Source organism: Pituophis catenifer, unplaced genomic scaffold, assembly GCF_029215685.1.
Source record: "Pituophis catenifer annectens isolate HBS135680 unplaced genomic scaffold, rPitCat1.0.hap2 SCAF_2, whole genome shotgun sequence".
In the NCBI taxonomy this organism is placed as follows: domain Eukaryota; kingdom Metazoa; phylum Chordata; class Lepidosauria; order Squamata; family Colubridae; genus Pituophis; species Pituophis catenifer.
Genome location: NW_027256882.1, coordinates 227,295,815 through 227,321,422, shown reverse-complemented (window position 1 = coordinate 227,321,422; position 25,608 = coordinate 227,295,815). Strand labels below are relative to the sequence as shown.

General features: G+C 35.5%; 1 protein-coding gene across 1 annotated transcript in view; it reads left to right on the top strand.

The window, feature by feature from the left end:
* The window catches only part of TRPM3 (transient receptor potential cation channel subfamily M member 3), a 63,601-nt gene extending 49,179 nt beyond the window's left edge, over positions 1-14,422 (top strand). The window contains exons 16-17 of the mRNA XM_070934514.1: positions 10,893-11,025; positions 12,976-14,422. Of these exons, the coding sequence (XP_070790615.1) occupies positions 10,893-11,025; positions 12,976-14,422 (1,580 nt within the window). The remainder of the gene's footprint in view (positions 1-10,892; positions 11,026-12,975) is intronic.
* Positions 14,423-25,608: the final 11,186 nt, after the last annotated feature.

The following is a 25,608-nucleotide window of genomic DNA, read 5'->3' as shown; positions in this document are numbered from 1 at the left end:
TTGCTTCCCAAACGATTTAAGCTTCAAGGAAAGCAGCTGTTTCAACTGTGTTTAGGAATGGCTTCCCTTAGTGACTTTTATCTTGGCATTTATTCATTTATTAACACTAGCAAGAGTAACAATAGTAGCTTTATTATTTGCTTATAATATGTCATAGTAACATTAATATAGTGATGGGTTCATAAAAACATCTCTCATCCAGAATCCTCCCTTACAAATTTAAGAGAAGCACATTTAGATAATTTCTTTGCCTTGGTGGAATGGAGATCAAGGGACATTTCCTACCTTAAATCTTCCATTCCCAAAAGAGAAGAGAGGACATTTTATTCATCCCAAACTTTTCTTACAATACTTCAGATTCTCTCATTATTTCTGAATTTGGTAGCCTTATCTACAATTCCCTGAGTTGTTCTCCTTTAGTTATTTTGGTTACCTCAAGGTGATCTGAAGATATGCAATTTGAATAAAATTATGTATTGCCTTAAGAAGAGCAAATTCCTGGTTTTACCACTTCTAGCCAAGGAAGTTAGAAATTTCATTCCAATACAGGAATTAATTTTGCAAGCTAACTATGCCTCCTGCTGAAGGGAAAGCCTATTCTAAAAGATATTCATATTAATGGATTTTCCTAGTTTTCCAAAATAGATCAAATTCCTGTAAACCCTCACTAGCTATTATGGGGTATTTTAAAGACACAAAATAGTGCATCATAGATTTTCTCATGATCTCAGAGACTGGATTGCTCCAAGGATCAATGAGGCTGAAGGTTACAGTGTTAGATTAGGGGGGGGGGGGGGAAACTTAGATTTAGTTGCCTAAATCTTTAATTTAGCAGTTCAATTTTTAAAGACTGTGTTAGTCACTTTATAGACTCAACGAACCGTGTTAGGAATAAAAAGTAGGACAATGGGGAAGAGGACAGAAGAATTACACAAAAATAGATAAATATCGAAATAAATATGCAAACCTTGCTTATTTCCTCATATAAAAGTCTATTTTTGTTAATGGGTGGGCAAGAACCAAGGACTCTTTACTGTAAAGGCTCAATTATTAGAATGAGAAGTACAGCCCAATAACAAAACATGATTTATTTCAAAATCAAGATTATTATTTAATTCCTGCCCTCTGGAACATCTTACCCTCTGAGGTGAGATTGGCTGCCACATTCCTGATGTTTTGTAAAAGCCTCAAGACTTGGATTTGCCATATGGCTTGTGGACCCAATGGGGAAGCTTCATACTGGAGGTGGTTGATTAATTAAATTCAATCCCACCTCCACCTCCCCTTGTGTCCAGCTCCCATCTTTGCCATCTTGTGTCCATGATTTTATCTGTTATGTTTTTTTACAACATATGATTTTAATGTTTTTCTATGTTGTAAACCTCCCAGAGTTTTTGGATACGAGATGGCAACAAATAAATTTTATAAATAAATAAATAATTTAACAGTGCATTCAGAATTGCTTTATTCTAATAGAAATATTTCTTGAAAAAGTCTAACTATTCTCAAATGTTGTTAATGTTTTGAACAGATGATAATAATGACTTTGTTGCTTGAACCATCAATCTTAACAAAAGAAAAACATAAACATACATTGCAGGTTTTGTAATTTAGAAATAGAAAATAAAATCTTCCTAATAATCAAATTCTATTATACACCAGACAGGTCATGTCAATAGTTTCATGGTTTATTTAATTTATAATTATTTAATATATAATGAAACTAACCTTTGAAACTCAAAAGGAAAGCTAAAATAGGGTGTTAATTTAACAGCATGTAAATCAAATATTGGTGAATTAAATCCTTTGTTAAAACTAAATAGTGGAAATAATTCAGTCTTATTGCACAGTGCATATTTCTATTCCTTTTTGAGGACAGAATTAATTTACTAATATCAGATGTAATTTTTAGAGAGATGTTTTATAAATAAATTTATCCATAATTAGGCACTGATTGCATGTTGTAACTTGTCATGCATTTGCTCATAAAATGATTCAATATCCATTCAGTTTTAAGGTATTCATTTAACACATTAATAAAATATCATATTTTATGAGTGCCAAGATTCAAACAAATTGCTCATTAAAATATATGTGTGCTCCATACACTATCCAAATGTAGCCCCTTCTGAAAGTCCTGCTCCTTCTAGAGAAATAATCCATCCATATAATGGTATAATTTAATCTGTGATCCAAATCAAACAACTAGCTTGATAATATAAGGTAGGTTGGCACAGCCAATTCACCTCATTCTTTTGCTGATACCAATTCTAGAGGTCACTTATTATCCATAGAAACAATTTAATTAAGATGACACAAAAAAGGTGAATGATGTGGGCGGGGAAGAGAAATCATCTGACACAAAATAAGAAAATAATCTTTTACTGACCTTTCAAAACCAGATGTCATGAACAAGTATCATGATACAAAGAGGATTTTCAATATTCTAATGAAAACTATGCAGCAATTTGAAATTTGCTGCTTTTTCCACTTATACCCCCCTATAGGGGTTTTTTTCCACCTAGAAGAACAATTCATTTTTTAAAAAACACCTTATATTAAGGATTATAACAAAATTAATACAAAGCAATATAGACAAAAAAAAACAGAAAAGTAGAAAGAAAAGAAATGCAAAGTGCAAAAAGTTAAAGAAAATAAAGAAATAAAATGGAAATAGAAAAAAAAATATTTTAAGAAGTGATTCTCACTCCTCTCAGTAACAAATACAAGCAAATTTAATATTTGCCCACCTCTTGTAAAATTATAAAAATAATCCACTTCTTACTATAACCCTCCTTTTCATTCACAAATTTAAAAATCATTACCTTTTCTGTCCAAGTACTGGTAAAAAATCCATAAAGGGTTCCAGCAGTATATTTTATTTTACCCTTGATCAAACAACCAACTTTTTATTCCTTTTTTGGTTGATTGGTTGGTTTTGCTCTAACCATCTCAATCTTTATATCATACAGTTGCTGTTGTGGGCTTGAATCTGCATTTAAACTTTCTTCCTCCCATCTCAAAAAATTTAGAAATCCACTTTTGTAAACCCATTAATAAATCTTTGTCCTTGTGATTTTTCATCTCTTCACATCATTTGTATTTCCATTTTAATTCTGTTTTATAATCCACAATTCCTCTATTTTCCAACATTTCTATATCAGCTGGAATTTGTTTCACCTCTTCATTCTGTCAGTCTCTAAATTCTTCCACTTTACTCTTTTTCCTTTTTTATTTCCTCTTTAGAATCATTTTCAAGAAATGCATTAGCAGTAATTATTACTATCAGTTTAAGTTTCTCTCCCAATTCTTCAAAGAACCTTTGAAATGTATCTAGTGTCATGTATCTACTGTCAATTTATGAGCTTCACTACTTTTCTTTCAAATCATTCAAATAATAAAATATGGATTCTTAAAAATAAAGAATAAAAAACAGGTTTTTCTCTTTCTTTTTTCCCCAACTTGGAACTTTAATGTCAAATTTCTATAGAATCTCAATAATCATCTCTTTCCTGGTAAACTAAATAATTTAGGTTCTATCAAGAAATATCATTTTATTTATCATGTTATTTCACAAATTTTAGCAAAAGTTCCAATATTCCAAATTCTTCTGGTCCCTTAATCTATTTAAAACTTTCTTGAATTACATTATTTATCTTTTTGTCCTTTATTTTATATTTTTAAGTTCTTTAAACTGTTGTTTAATTTTTCTTCTTTTAGTGGAAGAAGTTTTACTCATTAGGTAGTATGGGGTCCTTGGTGCTCTCTGTTCAGTTCAGTTCAGCTCAACATTGAGTTACAAATATTCTCTTCTATTATCACAAGATAGTTTTAAAAAAATTTTTTGCTTAGAAGTTCTCCTTTAACTTTGAAAACATATTTAGAAAGGAAGATAGTGTCCTTACTTCCCAGTGCTCAGACCTGTGTGTTGACTGCTCTCCCAGGGTCTCCTCAAAAGGAATAGCCATCTGGTGCATAAGTGGGCAAACTCTCATCCTCTCCTTACCTGGAGAGATTCTGTTAGACAAGTTCATCACTGATTCTTTGGTCTTTGCCAATGCATCATTTCCACTTCTCCAGAGATGTCTTAGTTCATCAATGCCTCACTCAGAAATTTCACCAATGGAACTGTCTTCTCCCTTTCTTCTGCACCAGGCAGATTTGCCCATCTAGGATCAAAAGCAATCTGAGCTTCAATATCTTTATTAATTTTGAGGGGTGGTTATTTTGTGAGCCAACATTTTTCTCATGCATTCTGTAATATGAAATGAGCTTGCACCTGCTAAACATTCTTTCACTTCTTGAACAGATTAATTTACTGGATGTTTTCTTGTTGTATAAATTTCTCCTTATTCGCTGCTATATTGGGAATGTGTGAGAAAATAATCAGGGGTAGGAGAGGAATAGCATTCCTTGCACCAGTGACACTTCCTAAAAGTAGCAAACTGATCTACGGTATTGGTGAGGAAATGTAGTTGCTGTTTGGGTGAACAAAAATAGCCAAAGTCATCCCAAATTAAAACTTCAGTTAATTAATAAGAAGGCATATTTTCTAAACTATATCAGCATTAGAAAACTATGCCATTTTGTCCTCTGTTCTTTTCAAACACTGGTGACATAAAAGAAAGTAAAATGTCTGCTCTGTTGCCTATAAATTTTACCTGCCTGCCCACATTTGATTCTAGAATACTGTTAAATATCCTAAAGTGGACTAAAATAAGGCAGCAACAAAAATCCTGTTGTGATTCTACATATATTAGTCAGATATACTATATTCATCAAATGTTCCTTTTTTAAATCGTTTGATACTACTGATATATCCTAGTTACCAAAAAGCAAACGGATATATAAATAACATTTCACACAGATGTTTTTATCAGTTCTTAGCACATTTAAGAGAGTTAAATTTCGAAGCACATAGTAAGTACCTAGAAATTGGCAGAAATGCCAAACTTTTTAATATTTGTCACAAGATTGGTTTTAAAGTATCTACCAACATAAATTATTTGCAATAGCAAACAATGTAAGTATTCCATGACAGAGTTTAAAGTACATTGATCATGGGTATCTTTTGCAGAGGGAGGATGTCCAGAAATTTCTAAGGTTTTGAAATACAGTATGTTCTGCAATCATTTCTTCTTAAAATTTATTTTCTTTCACCTCCTCAGCTCCATGCGGTCAAAACGAAACTAGAGAAGATGGTAAAATAATTCAGCTTCCTCCCTGCAAAACAGGAGCATGGATCGTTCCTGCCATAATGGCTTGCTATCTTTTGGTTGCAAACATCCTTCTGGTGAACTTACTGATTGCAGTTTTTAAGTGAGTTGATAAAATATTATATATTTCTCCTCCATCCACAGCAGCCATGCCAAACTTTTTAGTATTTGTCACCAGACTGATTTAAAGCATTTACCAACAGAAATTATTTGCAATGGTAAAAAATGTAAGTATTCCATGACAGAGGTTTAGAGTACATAATCATGGATATCTTTTGCAGAGGGTATATGTCCAGATATTTCTACGATTTTGAAATACAGGTGATCGCAATGGTGCTACAATGGCCAAAACCTGGAAGGCCAATCAAACACAATTCATTCAGTACCCTTGTAACTTTGAATAACTAGCCACTGAACAAGTCGTCATTAACCACAGACTATCCCAAATATGCTTTTTCAAGAGGCAACTGGACTTTCTGGTTTTTCTTTGATAACGTTTCACTTTTCGTCTAAGAAGCTTCTTCAGCTGAAGAAGTTTCTTGGATGAGAACCAGAACGTTTTCAAAGAAAAACCAGAAAGTCCAGTTGCCTCTTGAAAAAGCACCTTTGAGACAACCATGACCTGGATGACTGAGAATCTCCATAGACATTAACCGCAGACTACTTTTTTATAGGCACTATGTATGCCTTGACAAAGATGTAGCTGTTTTAAAGAGTTGCAAACAGACGCTACATTTCTGCACTCTGAAGAAACTTTGCCCAGTTCTACAGCACAAGAATACCCAGTTATAGAAATAAACATATAGTGTAAAAGTTGTGATTGTGTTACAGGTAAATTCAGTGTAATTGAAAACTCAGATGTGTTTCATATTCAATCAGGTTTAAATTCATAAACTGATTAAAAAAAATAGATGGAACTATATTTTACTTTTGAACAAGAAGAGTCTGTATTTTAGGGTAAAATTTAATCTTCCAAGCTAGAGATGATGTGGAAAACAAATAAAGATTTCCAATTTATGTTATTTTAAAATATATACCTGAAGTTAGCTTTAAGTTTGATCAAAGTCAAAAAGTGCTCGAAAGCGGCAATTAACCCTTGCTCCTCAGTCCATTTTTCTTTTCAGTTATTTTGGATGCATCAAGCACTGGAGAGCAGACTGAATTAAAAAAAAGAACATCTATTGAACACTTCTTCCAATATACCGTATTTTCCGGCATATAAGATGACTTTTTAACACATGAAAATCTTCTCAAAAATCGGGGGTCGTCTTATACGCCGGGTGTCGTTCTCCTGTAACCAGGCAGACTAGCCCGAAAGGGTCTGACAAGCCTTAAATGGCTCTAGCGATCCAAGCTCTGACGATCCCAGCTGCGTTGCCTGCTAATCAGGCAATGCAGCTGGGATCGCCAGAGCCATGTAAAAGGGAAAAAGTTTTCCCCCTCCAGCTTGCTTACCTTAGCTGCTAGTCGCAACGCTTGCCTTGCTTCGCTTGCCTGAATCCATTCCATCAGCAAGCAACTCCCTGCCTGCAATCAAGAGTTGTGGACTTCAACTCCCAGAATTCCTCAGCCAGCAAAATAAAGCTGGCTGAGGAATTCTGGGAGTTGAAGTCTACAAGTCTTAAAGTTGCCAAGGTTGGAGACCCCTGTTCTATTGGGTAAGTTTTTTCCCTTTTGGGAGCTTTAAAAAAAAAAGTTAATTGGGGGTTTTTTTAGTTCTTTTTTAGACCTAGCCATTTAAAGTTTAGGAAGTTTTAAATTTAGTTTTCATATAAAAATAAAAATAAAATAAAATAAAATAATATTTGTGCAGCTTTCTGAGATTTAGTGTGTTTCTGTAGTGTTTCATTCTAAGTACACAAACACACAAAATCTCACAAAGCTGTATGTGGAATTTTGTGTGTGTAAAGTGTGAAAGTTGTTTTTTGGGGCTTTTTGTGGCTGTGTGAGGTTCCTGCTTGTTGAAGGGGCCATTTGGGGTCTAGCACAGCTGCTTTTACATTGTGGGTGAGCCAGTTTATGTTTTTTAATTTTTATTTGGTGTGCGTTGGAAGAGGGGTAATCTTATACGGCGAGTATAGCCCAAACCCTATATTTTAACAGGAAAAGTTGGGGGTCGTCTTATACGCCCAGTCGTCTTATACGCCGGAAAATACAGTACATGCCCCAATCAACTAATATCAGGAGGTGTTTCCTGTACTATTTCCTATCCTAGGCTATTTTCTACCTGAAGGAGTTGACATATTGAAGATATCCTGAGATATGGATTCATCAAGGAAATCTCCTTCCTCCCTATCCGCTGTTTAATTAAAGATAAAATTTACAGGCTGATACAAAGTTCAGCAATTTTGAGACAGAGGTGCAAGGCCAGCATTAGCAGCCAAAATAGTTTGGTAATTACAAAATAAGCAGGGCCCTCCAGTAGTGGCAAAAGTTTCCATACAGTAAGTCTGCAAAAGACACCTGGTTTATTTAACCAAGACATGAGGTTAGGTTGAAATACTGAGTTGTATTCTCCAGTTATCTATCTCAGTAGTGAGGAACAGCCTTCTACTGGATGCCATCAAACAAGATGGCCACCTCACAATTTTGCCCCAAGTCCAAATTTAACAGCATTTCAGTGCTTTTACTTGCACTTGAGGTCCTCTGGCTGTCTTAGTGAAGTGGCAAAGAGTGGAGGTTGTGGTGATGTTGCATCCATGCTACTGAAATAACCTAAGACGATGGCCAGTGTTAAAGGAAAATCTTGGAAACTGGTTCTTATAGCAGTTATATTTAAATACCCAAGTGAATAGATAGTTCTTTTAGAAGTAGACTATCTCCTATCTCCTAGACCAGTGATGGCAAACCTTTTAGACATCGAATGCCCAAACCACCTGCACGCATGGCCAAACCAAAAGGTGTGTGTGACCGCAGACATGCACAGCAGAGACCCGAAGACCAGCTGGCTGGTGGGAGGCAGGGCATCCCAACACTGGCAGCGCAGCAAGAGGTAAGATCTTTTTCTTTCATGAGCTTCTGTTTCGTTGTTTGCAGGGAAACAGAAACTCACAAAAGAAACGCCATGGAGATCTGACCTGGGGTGACGGTGCACGTGCCAGCAGAGAGGGCTCAGCGTGCCACCTCTGGCACGCGTGCCATAGATTCGCCATCACGGTCCTAAACTATTTTTATGCAGAAATCAAAAATGTTGTACATGAGTAAAATAAACAGTATAGCAAAGTAAACATAACAGATACTGTTATGAATAGTCCATCGAAAAGTGTTGGAATTGACCACAGATGCTAACTGTACATACACGCTAAAATTTATTGTTTTTCAATATGCAGAACAGATCCCAATGTTGCATATGCAAACAAAAAAAAATCAGCTGTTTTATCAAAAGCCTGTTCCTTTTTCTATTCCTATTTCAGCAACACATTTTTTGAAGTTAAGTCTATATCAAACCAGGTATGGAAGTTTCAGAGATATCAGCTTATTATGACCTTCCATGAAAGACCAGTCTTACCCCCTCCGCTAATCATCTTCAGTCACATGACCATGATATTTCAGCACATATGCTGTAGATGGCGGAAACACGACAGCGATCCAGATGAAGCAGATTATGGGCTCAGTAAGTATTATAGGATTTGTGCAGAATTACTTGGACAAAGCCATTATGCTTCATGAGGGCACTGGCATCACTTAGATACAGGACCACCCATGAGCAAACAGCAATTTCAGCTGAGGAATACACAACTGGGAGGTATGTGTGGTTTTGTAGTACAGCAGCCTTTGGGATACTGTACATTTGGAACCATTCCTTAATCATAGCCTGCAAAGTGAGTTTTGGAAATCTAAGGCTGAAAGCAAATCTGTAGGAAGCTGCATCCATCCATCCATCATACAATTACCTTTGAAGCAGCAGTGAAATCTGGCCGGATCTATCTGGCTCATGTGAACCGGTAGCGCCAGTGGTGGGAGGCTCTGCCCACCGCCAAGACATCATTACGTTTCATTTTTGACCCTCTGTGCATGCGCAGAAGGCTCTGCACATGTGCAGAAGAGGCGCGCACATAGCCCGCTCCCGTTCCCGAACCAGTAGCAAAAGTAAGTGGATCTCACCGCTGCTTGAAGGTAAGCAACATTCTGCAAAGGATAGAAAAAAAGTAAGGCATAGTAAGCAGAAGAAATTAAAAGCAAGAGATAAAAGGAAGAAGGATATTTAATTAAGTCTCATTTCCACTATTGTTCACTACACTTTTCCATATCTTTATATTCTTGCAAAGTATGGTTGCAGCATCCACTAATAAATTATTACATTGTCTTTTATTATTTAAAATTCTTACCTTTGTCCTTTTGAGGAATCATCAATTCTATCCAGTCTCATCAGTTTTCTTCTTCTTCTCAATACTTTTCTTTTATATCATCATTTTGCAATTTTTTCATTCTCTCTATGTGGCCAAATTGTTTGGATTCTTGACTAACAGTATAAGTTAGTCAGTATATAATTCACCTGCGTTGAAAGTACACAAACAGTCATGACCCCAGCCAATATATTTCTAATGTAACCACACTTTTCCATATGTATTTATCCATAAATACGTTAAACAATGTAAGGAGCATCATGTATACTTGTTTTAGCTTGGATTAGGCCTATTTAGTTTATCATAAGCTTTGTATATGAACAAATATACAATAAACTTCTCACATTTCCAGTTTTCTTAATGTTCTGTATACCTCTTGACCAATATAAAACCACGCTGCACTAAACCAATTTTGCTCATTGCCTCCTTATATTTTCTCAATCAGATTCTGTCACTTTTTCCTTAACAAATTAATTCTTAAATCATTTTTGCATTCACTTTTACTACATTTTCCTATGCATTTCCTATGAGAATAAAAACATATCAAATATGAAGCATAGAAGCTCTTTTCGCACATACCCATTTACACTGCATACCTACTTAATAAGCAAATTGCATCCATATTTTAGCATTTCTGTTGTTATATGTATGCAGTGCTATCATTTTTCACACCGTTTGTGATTTTCTTTTCATCAGTTATTTCTTAAAACAGTCGTTTCAGCTTTAATTAATATTGCTGTACAAATCTCTCAAATAGCATTCCCTCACTCCAGGAATTACCTCAAAAGATTTCATCACTTTTGATTATATTTAATTTCATAGTTTGATAGACAAAATATGTATCAAGACCTAACTCACCTATTATCAGCTTTGTGGTGTTTTTCACTGAAGAAGACTGGGATTGAAGCCCATATCTTATGTATATAAAGCATGTGCATAGTTGGCTAAAGTCAAAGTAAAACAGGTTGCAATTCTCAGTCCAAATATAATTTCCAAAAAATGTTCAAGACATAGAATGAATTAATAATATTTCCTTGGCATGAGCACCTAACTGGTCTCTAGGTATTATAAAAGGGATGATTTTCTTTAGGCTCATGCCCAAACTTTGAAATTTCTTATTTTCCTAGTTTGGCCTGCCTTCAGGTTTTGTTTTGTTTTTGTTTTCTGTCTTTTGTCATTATGCAAAATCATTTCTATTTTTGCCCATGTTTTCTAATTTGATGAAAATGTTGTTTTAAAAATTTCTCAGACATTGTATCTTTATCTGTGTTCTATACTTACAGCTAATTAGTTATTGACTGCTGATTATTGCCTTGTATGTGTCCTATAGAACTTTTTATAACAGATGATGAACTGAAGAAGGTTCATGATTTTGAAGAACAGTGCATAGAAGAATATTTCAGAGAGAAAGACGATAGATTTAATTCTTCCAATGATGAGAGAATCCGTGTAACTTCTGAAAGGTGCACAACATTTTGTTTGGCTTTGTAGCTATTGTATGTTTTGAAAATTGTAATCGTAGAATTTTTCATTTTGTTGTTTTAAAACAAAAAGTGGTTTAAAAGTTTCATAATATTTTATTGGCTGCAAACTAATAGTAATCAAAAGATGGTAAAACTATTTTGGAATTGTCATAAAAATGGCATTTATACAGAAACCCCATACACACAAAAATTAAGCATATTTCCAAGTAAAAATCCTTGGTTTAGATTACTTGGTTAAGTCTGGCTAAAATAGAGACCTCAATCATCAGTAGAATATAAAGTCTAAAAAAATAACTAGAATACAAAAATATAGGTTTAGTTGTTATGTGTCAAGTCTTTCTTTATCCTATTATCAAATTGGGGGAGGTGAGAACAAGGCATGAAATACATGGGAGGAAAGGGCTGTTTCTTATTCCAGTGCAAGTGATACCCAAATCTCCTCCCCTTATGCATGGCAGAATCCTTCAGGGGGGGAAAAGATCTCTGCAACGCCAAAATTTGTTACATTAGTGCTACAAGCTCTACATCAAGCAAGCATCTGATTGGGCCTTTGATCTTATCTAACTCTAGTATTTCCTACGCATAGCCCACTTTTTTCTCTTTCTTCTCTTCTTGGTAAATTGGAAATCATCCCTGAATCTCAGAGTCATTTTTTGGGTAGAACATTGGGTTATGTGAAGTTTGCTTTTATAAATAGAAGCCATAATGCAAATTGAGGTCTTATTTCATAGTCTCTTAAAAAGGTAAAGGTTCCCCTGCACATGCATGCTAGTCGTTTCTGGCTCTAGGGGGCAGTGCTCATCTCCGTTTCTAAGGTGAAGAGCCAGCACTGTCCGAAGACGTCTCCGTGGTCATGTGGCCGGCATGACTGAACGCCGAAGGTGCACAGAGCACTGTTACCTTCCCACCAAAGTGGTCCCCATTTTTCTTCTTGCATTTTTTTACATGCTTTCGAACAGCTAAGTTGGTTCAAGTAATGGGAGCTCACTCTGTTACGTGGCGCTAGGGATTTGAACTGCCGACCTTCTGATTGACAAGCTTGGCGCCTTAGCCACTGAGCCACCACATCCCTCATAGTCTCTTAGTTTCTTAGAGCCAGGCAAGAGAATTGTTGGTGTAAACCTAGAGAAAAAGTGTAGAAAAGTTAATAAAGCATACATTTAATTGTATGTAAAATAATTACTTTGGAATATACTCGTAATATAACTGAAGGTTGAGGATATCATGACACTCTAAATTTATTTCTCCAGGGATCACTTGTTGCCATCATATTCATTTGACAAGAATTAGGCACTTTTCCAACTTCCTGGCAGCTTTCAAAATCTGTATAGCTGTGCAATTTTAGAGGTTTGATAAATCAATTACTACTTTGATAAATCAATTACTAGATTTGATCATTACTAAGGAGTTCACCACATAAAACCCACAAAATGGAAATATTTCTATACCAGAAATCAGTATTTTTGTCTTTGTGCATGTGAGCCTGCATAACATACAGTAGATCAGTAAATCTCACATTTACACATTTTAAATCTATAAATAATTTATATAGAACAGCTCTAAAAATCTATATTTTAAGATATGTAAATTTTTATTGTTTTTTTTCTAAAAAAGGACATCGGTGCATCTCACAACTTTAATCAGGAGCAAAATGCAAATTCTTGTTTAAATATGTGTTGATAAAATCATTGAGGGGGCAAGCAGTAAATGGATTTATCCTTCCAGTTACCCAGTAACCTATTTTTAATTGTTTATTTTTAAAAAGAGGATTAATTTTCTTAGTATGCATATCCTTATATTAATGGCATACCATTTACATTATTATCAATTTTCCTGATTAAGTAAACTGGTTTAGAAATAACCAAGCTAACCTGCTTGCCCTACTGAAGGTTATCAAAACATTTTTTTTCCTCTCTTTTCTCCCTGCAGAGTAGAGAATATGGCAATGCGATTAGAGGAAGTGAACGAACGAGAGCATTGCATGAAGGCCTCGCTTCAGACTGTCGATATACGGCTTGCTCAGCTGGAAGATATGATTGGGCGAATGGCCACAGCACTGGACAAAATTAGTGGCGTGGACAAAGGAGAGGCCAGTAAGATACGGTCTCGAACATCTTCTGACTGTACTGACACAGCTTACATTGTGAGGCAAAGTAGCTTCAACAGCCAGGAAGGGAACACATACAAACTTCAAGAGAGTATTGATCCCACGGGGGAAGAATCAATGTCCCCCACCTCTCCAACGTTAACACCTCGACTGCGAAGTCACTCCTTCTATGCGATGAATATGAAGGAGAAGGGTGGGCTTGAGAAATTTGAAACTATTTTGAAAGAACGGTCTCTGAGCCTTCATCGTGCCACTAGCTCTCACTCGGTCTCAAAAGAACCAAAAGTTTCATTAATGCCTGTAAGCACTTTGTCTATTGCTCCAGATTCTCGGAGGCCTTCCTCTTGCATTGATATTTATGTGTCTGCCATGGATGAGCTGCAGTCGGGAATAGAGCCCCTGGACAGTTCAATGAACATCCTTGGGACCAGAGACCCCACTCTTCAAGCTCAGATAACTTCCAGCGTTCTCTCGAGTAGTGCTTATGTCAGTGGTACTTCTGGGGATAGAATCTCAGGCAGAAGTATTGAGTATGAAGAGCCTTCTTCATTGGAAACGAGGGTGTTTTCTTCAGATTATTCCCAAATCACAGACAGCCAAAACCCCTGGGAATTGGATCCCCCCCTATATCATACCTTAGAGCGTTCTAAAAGTAGTCGATACCTGGCTACAAGCCCCTTTATTTTAGAAGAGGCACCTATAGTAAAATCTCAAAGTTTTATGTTCTCTCCTTCCCGGAGTTATTTCAGCAGCCTCGGAGTGCCGGTCAAAACAGCAGAGTACACTAGCATTACCGACTGCATTGATACAAGGTGTGTCAGTGCTCCTCAAACCATTGCAGAAACGTCAAGTTTTCCTGGGATCCATGGAGATAAGTTGGATGACTTGGGATGCTGCCATCCAGAGAGGGAAGCAGAACTAAGTCACCCAAGTTCTGACAATGAGGACACTGAAGCCAAAGACAAAAAAGCAGTTTCCTTGTCACCTCAAGATAGCAATACATCTAGGACCTTGTCTAACAATATTCTGCTTCCTAAAATAGAGCGGGCCAATAGTTATTCTGCAGATGAATCCAACTTACTCTACGTGCACACACGGAAAAGCTACTCCATCAGTGACAAACTTGATAGGCAGCGCAATGCGGCCAGCCTTCGAAGTACATTTCAGAGGAGCAAGTCATCCAAACCAGAAAGTACAGGAGACACCTTGTCAATGAGAAGACTCTCTAGAACAGGTGCATTCCGGAGCTTTGAGAGCAAATATTGCTAGAGATGACATCTGCTCTTTGGTCCTTCTCTTGAGCAGAATGAAGTAACCTCAGATTATGATGTGTCAGCAAAAAGCTGGCTTTTACCACCAGTCGAATTAGCCCTCTTTAATCTCCGTGCCAGCCACCGAGATTCTGCCTCTTGACCCAGTTGGCATTTGCACTTAATAGGGGGTGGGATGGGTGGGAGGGAAGATTTTAAAGACATTATTTTTTAAAAAAAGCTTTATGACATCGTGCATAAATGGGTAAATAGTTTGAGAAATCTGCCTTTCGAAATAGAAATAGATTTTTTTAAAAAAGAAGCAAAATAACATGCATCTAAAGTGGGTGTTTTAATTATGATTCTGTTGTTGTTTACATCAGTACATTTGTGATAACTTATGAAGCAGTATCTTTGAATAGAAGACAAACCTATCAATTCCCACTTTTCACTCTCATGGTTCACACGTCTTTTTTTGTACTGACAACTTGTAGTGCCACAAATGTTATATTTTCAAGAAGGGAAGTAAAAAGATGCCTTTTATATAGCAGCATGAGGGAAAGGGGGAAATTTATGTAATACATTATCATGTGGTTCCTGTATTAAACAGGCTTTTTCGCACAGCTGACCAAGCTCAGGAAGATTGTAATTAAGTGGAATAGTAAATACTTATTTTTGTAATTACATCTATTAGTTTAGAAAGAATTCCATGGAGCCTCCTTAAAATGTTACACGAGAGGATAAAAACAGTCCAGAGGCAACATCATATTCTTACTGTTCTGTACAACATTTCTATCTTTTTTCCCCCCCAAGAATTTGGATTTCATTGGGTATATTTGCATTTCATTGCTGTTCTAATTGTTCTATCATTTATTGCTGGAGGTATTGAATAGCGATCTTCTCTGAAAATATTAAAGGATTGAGAGGTTAGTTAGCCTAAGTGAAATTAAGACTTTGGATTGTTTCAAAAGCCATTCTTTTAAGTATGCTTCCATTATCTAGAATGGCAAAGAGAAGATTTTATACCATGTAAGAATGGAATGCGAAAGTCTCATTGTCGACTCCTCAATAATGTTTGCAATAACCCTCCTGGATGCAAGAGTTAAGCATGGCTCCTAGAGGATAATAGGCAGATGGCATAGTTATAGAGTTTCAATTTATGCATCGCTCTCTCACATCAGTGATATTTTAGAAAACATTTTAAAAATTATTTTGAGTTGGCTGTCCAAATTCCTTTTTTCAATTTTAAGCATTCAGACTAAATCTATGTGTGAAAGCAGTCTTCCAAACCACCCTAGAGAACGGATACTCTCCTTTGTTTTGAGTTACAGCTCCTGTTAACCCCACAAAACTTGACAAGGATCAAGGATTGTGGAAGTTCTGCAGATCTTTGGAAGGTTCCAAAATAAGCACAGAACTCTGAGAGTTTCCAAAGTCCTAATTCATCTGATAGTTGCGGGGGGCAACACACAGCCACAGATCTTTTTAAACTCAGCTGTGCATTGATTTCAGTTATAAAATGTAATGCAAATTGCCCCGCTCAATTGACTTTCATGCTACTCTCCATTTCCCTTATTATCCCAGCTATTATTCTATAATTTGCCAAGATGTTTTTAGTATGTGCTTTTCCATGAGAATAATTTATCAAAGATCAAGACATATGCCAACATATCTGGATAGATGGCAAGCAGGATACACTGATTATTAGGTTTATTTCCTAAACTGCTTCTAAGGCCCAACTTTAATCCAGTAGTTGTAAATAACTGCACATTGCACATTTTTATTAGAGCTTTGATGTGTGTGGTGTGTGTGTGTGTGTGTGTGTGTGTGTGTGTGTGTGTGTGTGTTAGAAAAAACTTTTCTACAGCAAAGAAATATGATGTGGAAGTAGCTGTTTTAGTCATTGGCCATTCTCTTTCAAACATGTCTCCTATCTCATATGGGATTTCAGATTTTCCATGCACAAAATGGTGTCTAAGAAGGGTTTCTTTTTAATTTACTACTAATGCCTTTTTTCATACAATCACAATCATTCCAGATTTCATGAGATATGAAATAACCTTGTATAATTTTAAATAGGGTCTCAATTCATTCAAACAATATTTCAATGACCTCAGATGAAACAGACCTATTTTAAATAAGTCAAAATGTATTACCATTCTTGCTCCTTTCTGCTTTGGACATAAACCCAGACTAGATCAACGTTATTCTCTTAAACTACTGAATTATTCAATTTCATTTGAGCTGACTGTGTGAAAGAACTCCTAAATGGATTCATAAAAACAATTCAAATCACCCTTTGGACTTTCCTGTTTGCCTTCAATGACAATGTCCTGATCTACGGTAATGATAATAAATGGTCCCTAGCTTGAAAACAAATTGACAAATAGGACTTCTGGTATCCCTATTCCTAGTGTGACAAAAGCCAAATTCTGGCAGGAGTGCCAGCATTTATACCTTTTAATGCAAAAAATAGCCGTTTCTACCAAAGCACAATCTTAAGGTTCACTTCTACATGCTTCCTGGGAATGGAACCTATTTTGAAATACTTGCAAACTTGTAAACAAATGCAAAGGCATCTATTGAGGCTTTTGCTAAGAAAAGTGTATTTGAATGTGCATTTTTCATAAATTACCATAGGTGTTCTGCTGTTAAAATTGCAGAAAAAGAAACATTGTTTAGTACTACGGTTTTTTTAAAGTTACTATTAAAATATTCCTTAATGTCTATGGAGATTCTCAAAGTTTTCCCAAAGGTGCTTTTAACAAGAGGCAAAGAAAAGTTGCCTCTTGGAAAAAAGCACTTTTGGGATAAAATATTCTTTGCACCCAGGAACAAGAAGGCAGGAATCCACAGAATCATTGGAATTACAAAGAATCATTCTTAGGAAGTATACCTATTTTAAAACCATATCTCATTGAACTTTACAGTTTATACATATGATAAAAAGTGTATTCTTTCTATAATTTATAAAGCATACTTTAGTATTCCACTTTAGTCACCAGGACTGATCGTGGATATTATGTCATTTACCCTCTTATCTTCTGTATTGAAAAAGTATATACAGGATCAATTAATAGTTCAGAATATATTTTCTGTTAAGATATTCATAAATTGAGATACTGTATGGAACTTAAAATACAGCATTATTAAACTAGAGGTCGCACTCTACAGGAAAAATTGGAAATATTTCCATTAGCTATCAAACAGCAATAATTGAACAGTAAAATGCTCATTTCTGCATAGTTGATGCTGCTAACTCAAGAATAAGTAAGCAAATGAAGCATTTTCCTGCTAAAATAAGCAACTTTTCTAGAGTATGGAAACAGATGTACCCTTATTTTCATTTTTTTAAAAGATTGTATTTATATCAAGATAAATGCATTACATTGAAGCTAGTAATATGAATGTTCCCATTTTCTCTAAAAACCATGATGGCTCTTTTGATACTCACTTGAATACTTCCCGTGTTTAAGAATGTGCTCTGGATACCTGTTTTTAGAATCCTGCTCTGGATATCTGTTTTTAGAATCCTGTATATATGCTGTATTAGCCCCTAAAGTAGAAGCAACAAATTATATAAAGTTTTAATTCATAACCTAAAATGTTAAGTATAAAATATAAAATTACTAACCTGCATAGCCATGGAATAGGAAAGACAAAATTTCAAGATGAATTCAATTCAACATAGTGTATTTACTTTTATGCCATCATAATAATATCTGGATAAATGCTAATCAAGCATTCAGAATAACAAGAGGGCTACATTTACAAACTGAACAAGAGACACCAGAATAATCCAATTTTTTTTTTTTTTTTACATAATGGTATGTTAGATCAACTTTTGGGTCTATCACTGTATCAGGGAGGACAACCTTTAGCGAGTCAAAGGCCACTCTTAACATTGGAGAGGTGGGCTTTGAAAGCCACAACATATACAGGGGTCAGATCTGGGTTTAGGGAGTGACATTTTGGGATTTCCCTTCATTTTCTTTCTAAAATGTTTTCCATTGTGTTGTCCTTAATTTAGGCCTCACACAACAGTTTACATATGTTTCTTACCTGAAACTCTGCTGTGGGTTTGTAGCAATCATGTACCAAAAAAAAAAAGGCTATGTGAGGCCCTGAAATCAAAGGCTGTCCACCACTGCAGTGTAAAGTCATATCTTTATACAGCAATATACAGTACAATGTTCGATAATAGGAAATAAAGTCCACTGAACAATATGGTCTGCTACCTAGCTTTCCAAGTATTAGCACTTATTGGGCAAGGAATCAGGTTTATCGTCATTGCTATTAGGCTTCCATTTATTTATTTATTGGCAGAGCTCCACTATCAATTCTGGCATAGCGTTTTTAGCCTGAATCTTGCAGATGTGTTGGGACTTTCTGACTGGGATTCTTGGGGGTTAGCATCCCAAAACATCTGAAGGGTGTCAGGTTAGAGAAGGCTAGCCATTGAGCTGGCATATATCCCTAATGAGCCACCAATAGCTGTGATACATGCATTATGAGAATGTGAAAGAATAAACCTAGGGAGTTATGCAAAAGGTAAAAAGAATAACCTCTTTAAAGTAATATTTAAAACTCTGTTGAGTTAGCTGTTTGTTTACATATGCTGTGCAATTGAGGAAGCAGTGTACAGTATTTTAAAAATTTCTTCTAGTGATCCATTCTGTTATTTCCGGTTCAAGTGACGCTATTCTATAGTTGGATATATCACCTGTCCTAGGTAGTGAATTATAGCACATAATTCTTTCACAATAATAATGTGATAATGATTGAAATAATTTCTTCTTCCTTAAACTACAGTCTTATTTTGTGCCTATGAAAATGCATGCATTGTTCCATTAATTCCTTTTGGACTATTATGGGGTTCAACATTTCAATATTGCCTGCCTGTAACAATGAATCGAGTTAGAATGAAATAACAATTTTGGACTTTTACATTCTCTCCCAATATGTTCATTTTAATGAAACTGATTTTAATAGCACTTTAGTATTATATAAAATGACTTATAGAACAGTAGGGTCTTAAACCTACAGCATTTATGATTGAAATAATTATATATTTTGGAAACAAGGTACTTCATTGTTTGTTTTAGCATATGCCTGTTATCAAGTAGTGACAAGCAGCAAATTATTGAAATTGTAACAATTGCCAGTAACAAAATAAAACCCATAAATCCATAACACAAAATCATTGATATGAATCTTTCATATAACTTTTAAATTTTGAGGAAGATAAATGTTTGCATATAAAGTAGCTTCTCAGGGTTTAGGTGGCTTAGGACACATGATGGCTGCAGGACAAGAGGCAAATGAAAATTTTAGATTATGCAATCATGATAAATGTAGAAATGAAATACGTGCCACTTTGTAAGGCAGTGCTTATGTTGCCAAATGAGAATTGTATTGCACAGAGCTAAAACCAGTCCTAAAATATATGCGTCACAGAAAAACCAACTTTGAATAAGATTGCAGGAAAAGGTGATTGGCTGCCAATGAAATGTTTAAAATGATGCCAAGGAGGGGGGGGGTCTTCAAATCAGCTGCTTTAAGGAGACCTCATTAAATGTTAGGGGACGGAAACATTTTCCAGAAGAAGTTGGACTGAAGATAAAATCCAGAAGTTCTCTTTAAATAGTAGTTTAGCAGTGCAACAAAAGGAAAAATGGATAAAACTTTTATTAGAAATTAACCTAAATTATTAAAGCAAAAATAGTTTTGCTGAATATTATCAAGTTAAATTTCAAATATGGAAATAACATTTTAGATGTGTTCTTGGATTTTAACAGTGAAGATATTAGGGACTGTCTGAGAATAAGAATGCACAAATCTGTGGTTCACCTGATATTTAAAAAACAATGTAAGGAATATTTGCACAGACATTCCAGTTCCAGAAAGAATTACATATTTTCTTATGGTTACTTATATAAATATTAATCTATTCTACTCTGATCTAGCTTTTAACTGAAAGGATAAAAAGTTCCAAAACATTACAGCTTGTTAGGCTACTCCAAGAAATAATGCAAAGTTTCAAACTCAAGTTCATACCTATTTATAATTTATTTTTTCCTGACAATCCACATCCTACATTTCAGGTGGGGCATGCACAGGACAATATGTTGTGTAGCGAACATTAACTTATCCTGTCACAAACCTCTGCCTTAGGAATTAGTATACCAAATGATTTATTTCTAAACATATTCAGGTCCTAGTTTTATCTTACTAGCATTCTGAAAAATCAATCTCTGTCCAACGTGAGAGTTACTTTTCATGATATTATGAAAACAAAGATGCAGACTGTGCTTTCACAAAAAAAAGGGCACACTTCCAACCCTCTGCATAGAAAAAGACCGTTGCTTCCATAAATTGCCCACATACAGGTATTTCAACCTGTAGAGAAACTTGCAGGAGCTTGTTGGACCCTTAGCCTTCTTTCTAACAAGTGCTAATAATCAGACTTCTTAGATCCTTGTTCTTTACCTTAATTGCTTCCAGTCCAAACCGTAAAGAGGGAAGCCTGCTTGGAGGAGCTGCCCATCTCTAAGTAGAGAAGATCTCGTTAAGCTGTGAACCTGAAGCAGGTCATTGTCTTTAATGCCCTGATCTACAGTTCCATGGACAGTCATGTAGATGTGCCTCAGTAGAGCTACAAATTCCTTCTGGATTTGAACTCCCTTTTAAATGATGGCTAACAACTAGGCAGTTTGAGATTTCAATCCATCCTGCACCTTCATAGGTGAAAATTCCACTCAGGATTTCTCAGAGAATAAGCAGAGACTCCATTGCAAATTAGCACAGGTAACCAATGGGATAATGTATTGTAGTATTTCTCAACCACAGCAACTTTAAAATGTTGGTTTTGGGCTCCCAGAATTCCCCAGAGTGTTGACTGGGGAATTCTGGGAGTTCAGCTCCACCTATCTTAAACTTACTGGGACTGAGAAACATTTATCAGCTATATTTGACTATCTCGGACCTGGATATCCCAGAGCTATTAATTTTCTGTTAAATTATTAATTAAATTAATCTATTAAGTTAGTCCATTCTTACCATGGGATATCAGGTTGGAAAGAATTCTTATTCTTTTACCAGTGCATCTCCCACATATTTCTATGGGTAGTCCTCGACTTATGACCACAATTGAGCCGAACATTTCTGTTGCTGAGTGAGACATTTGTTAAGTGAGTTTTGCCCCATTTTACAACCTTTCCTGCCACAGTTGTTAAGTGAATCACTGCAGTTCTTAAATTAGTAATATGGTTGTTAAATGAATCTGGCTTCCCCATTTGACTTTGCTTGAGAGAAGGTTACAAAAGGGGATCACATGACCCTGAGACATTGCAACCGTCATAAATATGACTGAATTTTGATCATGTGACCCTGAGTATGCTGCAATTGTCTTAAGTGTGAAAAGCAGTCATAAGTCACTTTTTTCAGTGCCGTTGTAACATCAAATGGTCACTAAATGAACTGTTGTAAGTCGGGGACTACCTGTACTCAGAAACAAAGAGTTTTTGGAGCTCAGTGATACTGCCAAGTAAGCATGCCTAGATTACAACTTACATATTGGTACAAGAGATAGAAACTAGTTGGAAAATGAATACATTTTATTTTATTTTAAATCTAAACAATAATAGTAAAAGAGTGGGATATGTGTGTGTGAGAGAGAATGATTATGAGGTAATAAAGGGATATGTCTTTGACATCTACAACTATCTAGAATGAAGCACGTTTTTCTGCTAACTGAAAGGGTTTTACAATTTACCCTAAAAGTTAAAGAAGATTTATTAGCAGGATTTTTTTATTTTCAGATCTATTACACTCATTTAAATAAAAACAATTAAAATGTAATTTCAAATCATTTCCTAGGAAAAAAAAATTATTTAACAGGAAAATATATATCTAGAAAAAATTGTCCTTTTAAAGTTCTACTGGATTCACAATGCACTTTTAGGCTGTATATTAGATATATAATAAAAAGAAGAATTTGACAGTTGCTGCAGTAGAACTTTTGAAATTTCTGTAACAAATGTTTTGCAATAAAAATGGATGTAGTTGAAAATATTTCTGCAGTTTCTTGGTACTTCTGTTTATGGTCATTCCTTCTCCCTTAATCCAATACTCAGCTAACTGCTGTGACTAACCAATTCCACAAATATACAAGGTCTACATTTACACTGTGTTATTACTGACATCTTTTCAGACTTCCAAAAATGGTTGCTTCTATTTTATTCACAAAGCAGTTTTGAGCGTTGATATAAAAGTTAATACCTGCCCTAACAGGATGCTTAAAAATATTTAAATTGTTAAGTTAGAGTGTGATATCAGACTTTGCTTGCTTTTAATGATGGAAAATTATTTCCTATAATATGAATAATATGAATATGAAGGCTGTGCTTTCCTCACTGCATATAATTCAAATTCACAGTGTGTGTTCAATTGCAGACAAAGAAGATTATCCTATGGACAACAGTCAGCTCACAAATCTATCAAAATAAAATAAACAAGTGGAAAACCTAAGGACTATCTTGCCATCTTTTCTTAGAAAAAGGATATCTAAGACTGAATGGTTCAAAAACCACAGAAAAGTCTGCCAGATCTAATTGCAAAAAACTAGGTTACCAACAGATGGCAGCAAAGAGATACAGAGAGATTATCAACTGGGTAACAAAGAAGCAATCACTATAAAATTCCCATGCTAGAGAGGGTTTGTTTTTTTTAAAAAAAAATGGGCCAATTATATGAGTCAGTTAAATAAAATACAAACAACAGGAGCAGATTGACATCTTTTCACATTGCTTTGCTCTGTTTAGTGGGAGCTAGAAATGTAATTTAAGAGCAGAAAGGCTAAACTAAATCTGCCACAGGGATGAAATCCAGAAGGTTCTGACAGGTTTTGGAGAACCAGTAGTGGAAATTTTGAGTAGTTTGGAGAACCAGCAAATGCCACCTTTGGCTGGCCCCAGAGTGGGATGGGAATGGATATTTTGCAATATACTTCCCCCAGGAGTGTAGAGGGAATGGAGATTTTGCAGTATCCTTCCCCTGCCACGCCCACCAAGCCACGCCCACAGAACCGGTAGTAAAAGAATTTGGATTTCACCACTGATCTGCCATATATACCAAAGCCACAAGTGATTTACTCAGTTGAGATATATAAATGGGAAATTAATGTGGGAAAAAAAGCAATAGTGTCAACTATCAGACCTTCTGCATAATACTTGAAAGGCATATAGTTAAAAGTTCTGAGTTACTATGAAAGTGATATACGTTAAGAAAGTGCTCAATCTAAAAAGTTGTTTTTTTAAAAAAAAATAGAAGGCAAATTGGCCTGTTTCCAAAGTTCAAACCCATAATACAACACAATAATAAGAAGAGAAGCAATACACCAAGCATGTTAAGAGGCCTAGGCTGAATGGCCAGATTATCCATTTTATACGATACCAGAGATAAACTACAGCATTACTATGCTATACATGTTGAGACACTGGTCAGATTCTCATCAACAACACACAGTGTTATTGTTAAGTGTATTAGTTCATTGATATTGTCAGAAGAAATATGAGCAATATAGTGAAAAGAATGTTTGTTCAATTTTCTGAGTCTAAATAACAATAAATCCCAATGTAATGTATTCAATGCAATAGTTTATTCCCTTTTTCTTGTTTAGAAAACAAAAGCACTGGGCTCCATGTTGATGCCACACAATTATGATTTGTGAAAAAAGACCAAGAATAAATGTTCTTGGTTTCCATGTAAAAAAAAAAAAAAATCAGTTATACTTATCAAAAACAGCCATATCCTACAGTAAATATAAGTAATGTTACTGATTGAGGATTGATGTTATAATTTCAAAATGAATATAGTCATATCAGCAAATCTGGGCAACCCAGAGTTGCCTTCTTCAGATGAAGGTGGTGATCACAAATCAAAATAACATGGTTATGCTTGAATGTATTTCAGAACAGTGCATTCCAACCCACCAATCTTAGTAAATGCTTCAATATATGACATTTTGAGACGTCTGAAGCTCTCCAAAGTCTCTCTAATCTTAATAAAACACTATGTGTACGATGATTCAGCTACTGTAGATATCATCAAGGGCCACTACAGACAGTCAACTGATTCCAAGGACAAACCAAAGGAAGCTAGCATTCATTGCTTGATGAACTTTGTGTAAGTTAGGAAAACACAAAAGTTAGAAGCACTGTAAAAGTAATTTGCAATGGTTCTAACACAACAATTGATTATTTATTTATCTGCTACCTATCTTGCTGTCCAAGGCGACTTTGGGCAACATAAACTTGTTTGCCGCCCAACTCTCAATGCCATTTAAGAATTCTGGCACAGGTTAGATAACTCTTGTCAACCTTCCAAATGGGTTAGATCACAATTTACCATGAGCCAGCAGATATGAACGGTGGGTATCATGGAAGGAATCATCCAAACCATCCAAAGGGGACATCAGGTTTCCTACCCTGCCTCAACATAATTTAATGTTGGAAAATTCTGCTTATTAAAAGTCATCCTAGCTTTTTTTTTTAAGGGCAAAATCAACACTTTCAATGTTTCTGCTAGGGAACATGCTCATAAATGGATTAATTAATTATGTGCCAAGATAAAAACTATATTTGATTTCATTTATATTTAATTAAAATTAAAAACAGGATATGATTTCAACCCAATCATGTCTTTCAAAAGTTCCCCTGTGTTAAAAAAAAATGACCATTTAGAAGACCCTGAGACTGAATCCAGAAGGAACGCAAAAAAATCTTGGGGATTCAGGGCTCCCTCTTGGCTTCATAGATTGCCTCCTTAGATCTGTCTGCAAGCAGAAATACAGTTTATTCTGGACTCACTTTGCTTAGATTCCTCTTCTTAAATCTTTTTTTCTGTCCCTGTGTTGTTATTGAACTATGACCACAGGGTGTCAGTATTTCCTCTGTGAAACTCAGCAGCAGGCCATCTGTTGACCTGACTTTCTTCCAAATAGAAGGTTATCTGAGACATGCACTCATATATACACACCCACTTTTACTTGAAATGAGATGGGGTCATTCTTTTCTACACTCAAGTGGGGGGGAGGGGCAACTTTTAATTTTAATTTAATGAACGTGTTCTACGCAGAGGGAGATGAAATATTCAGCTGATATCAATGAGCAGCCTTTCACATTTAGATGTTATTTCTCCATGCAG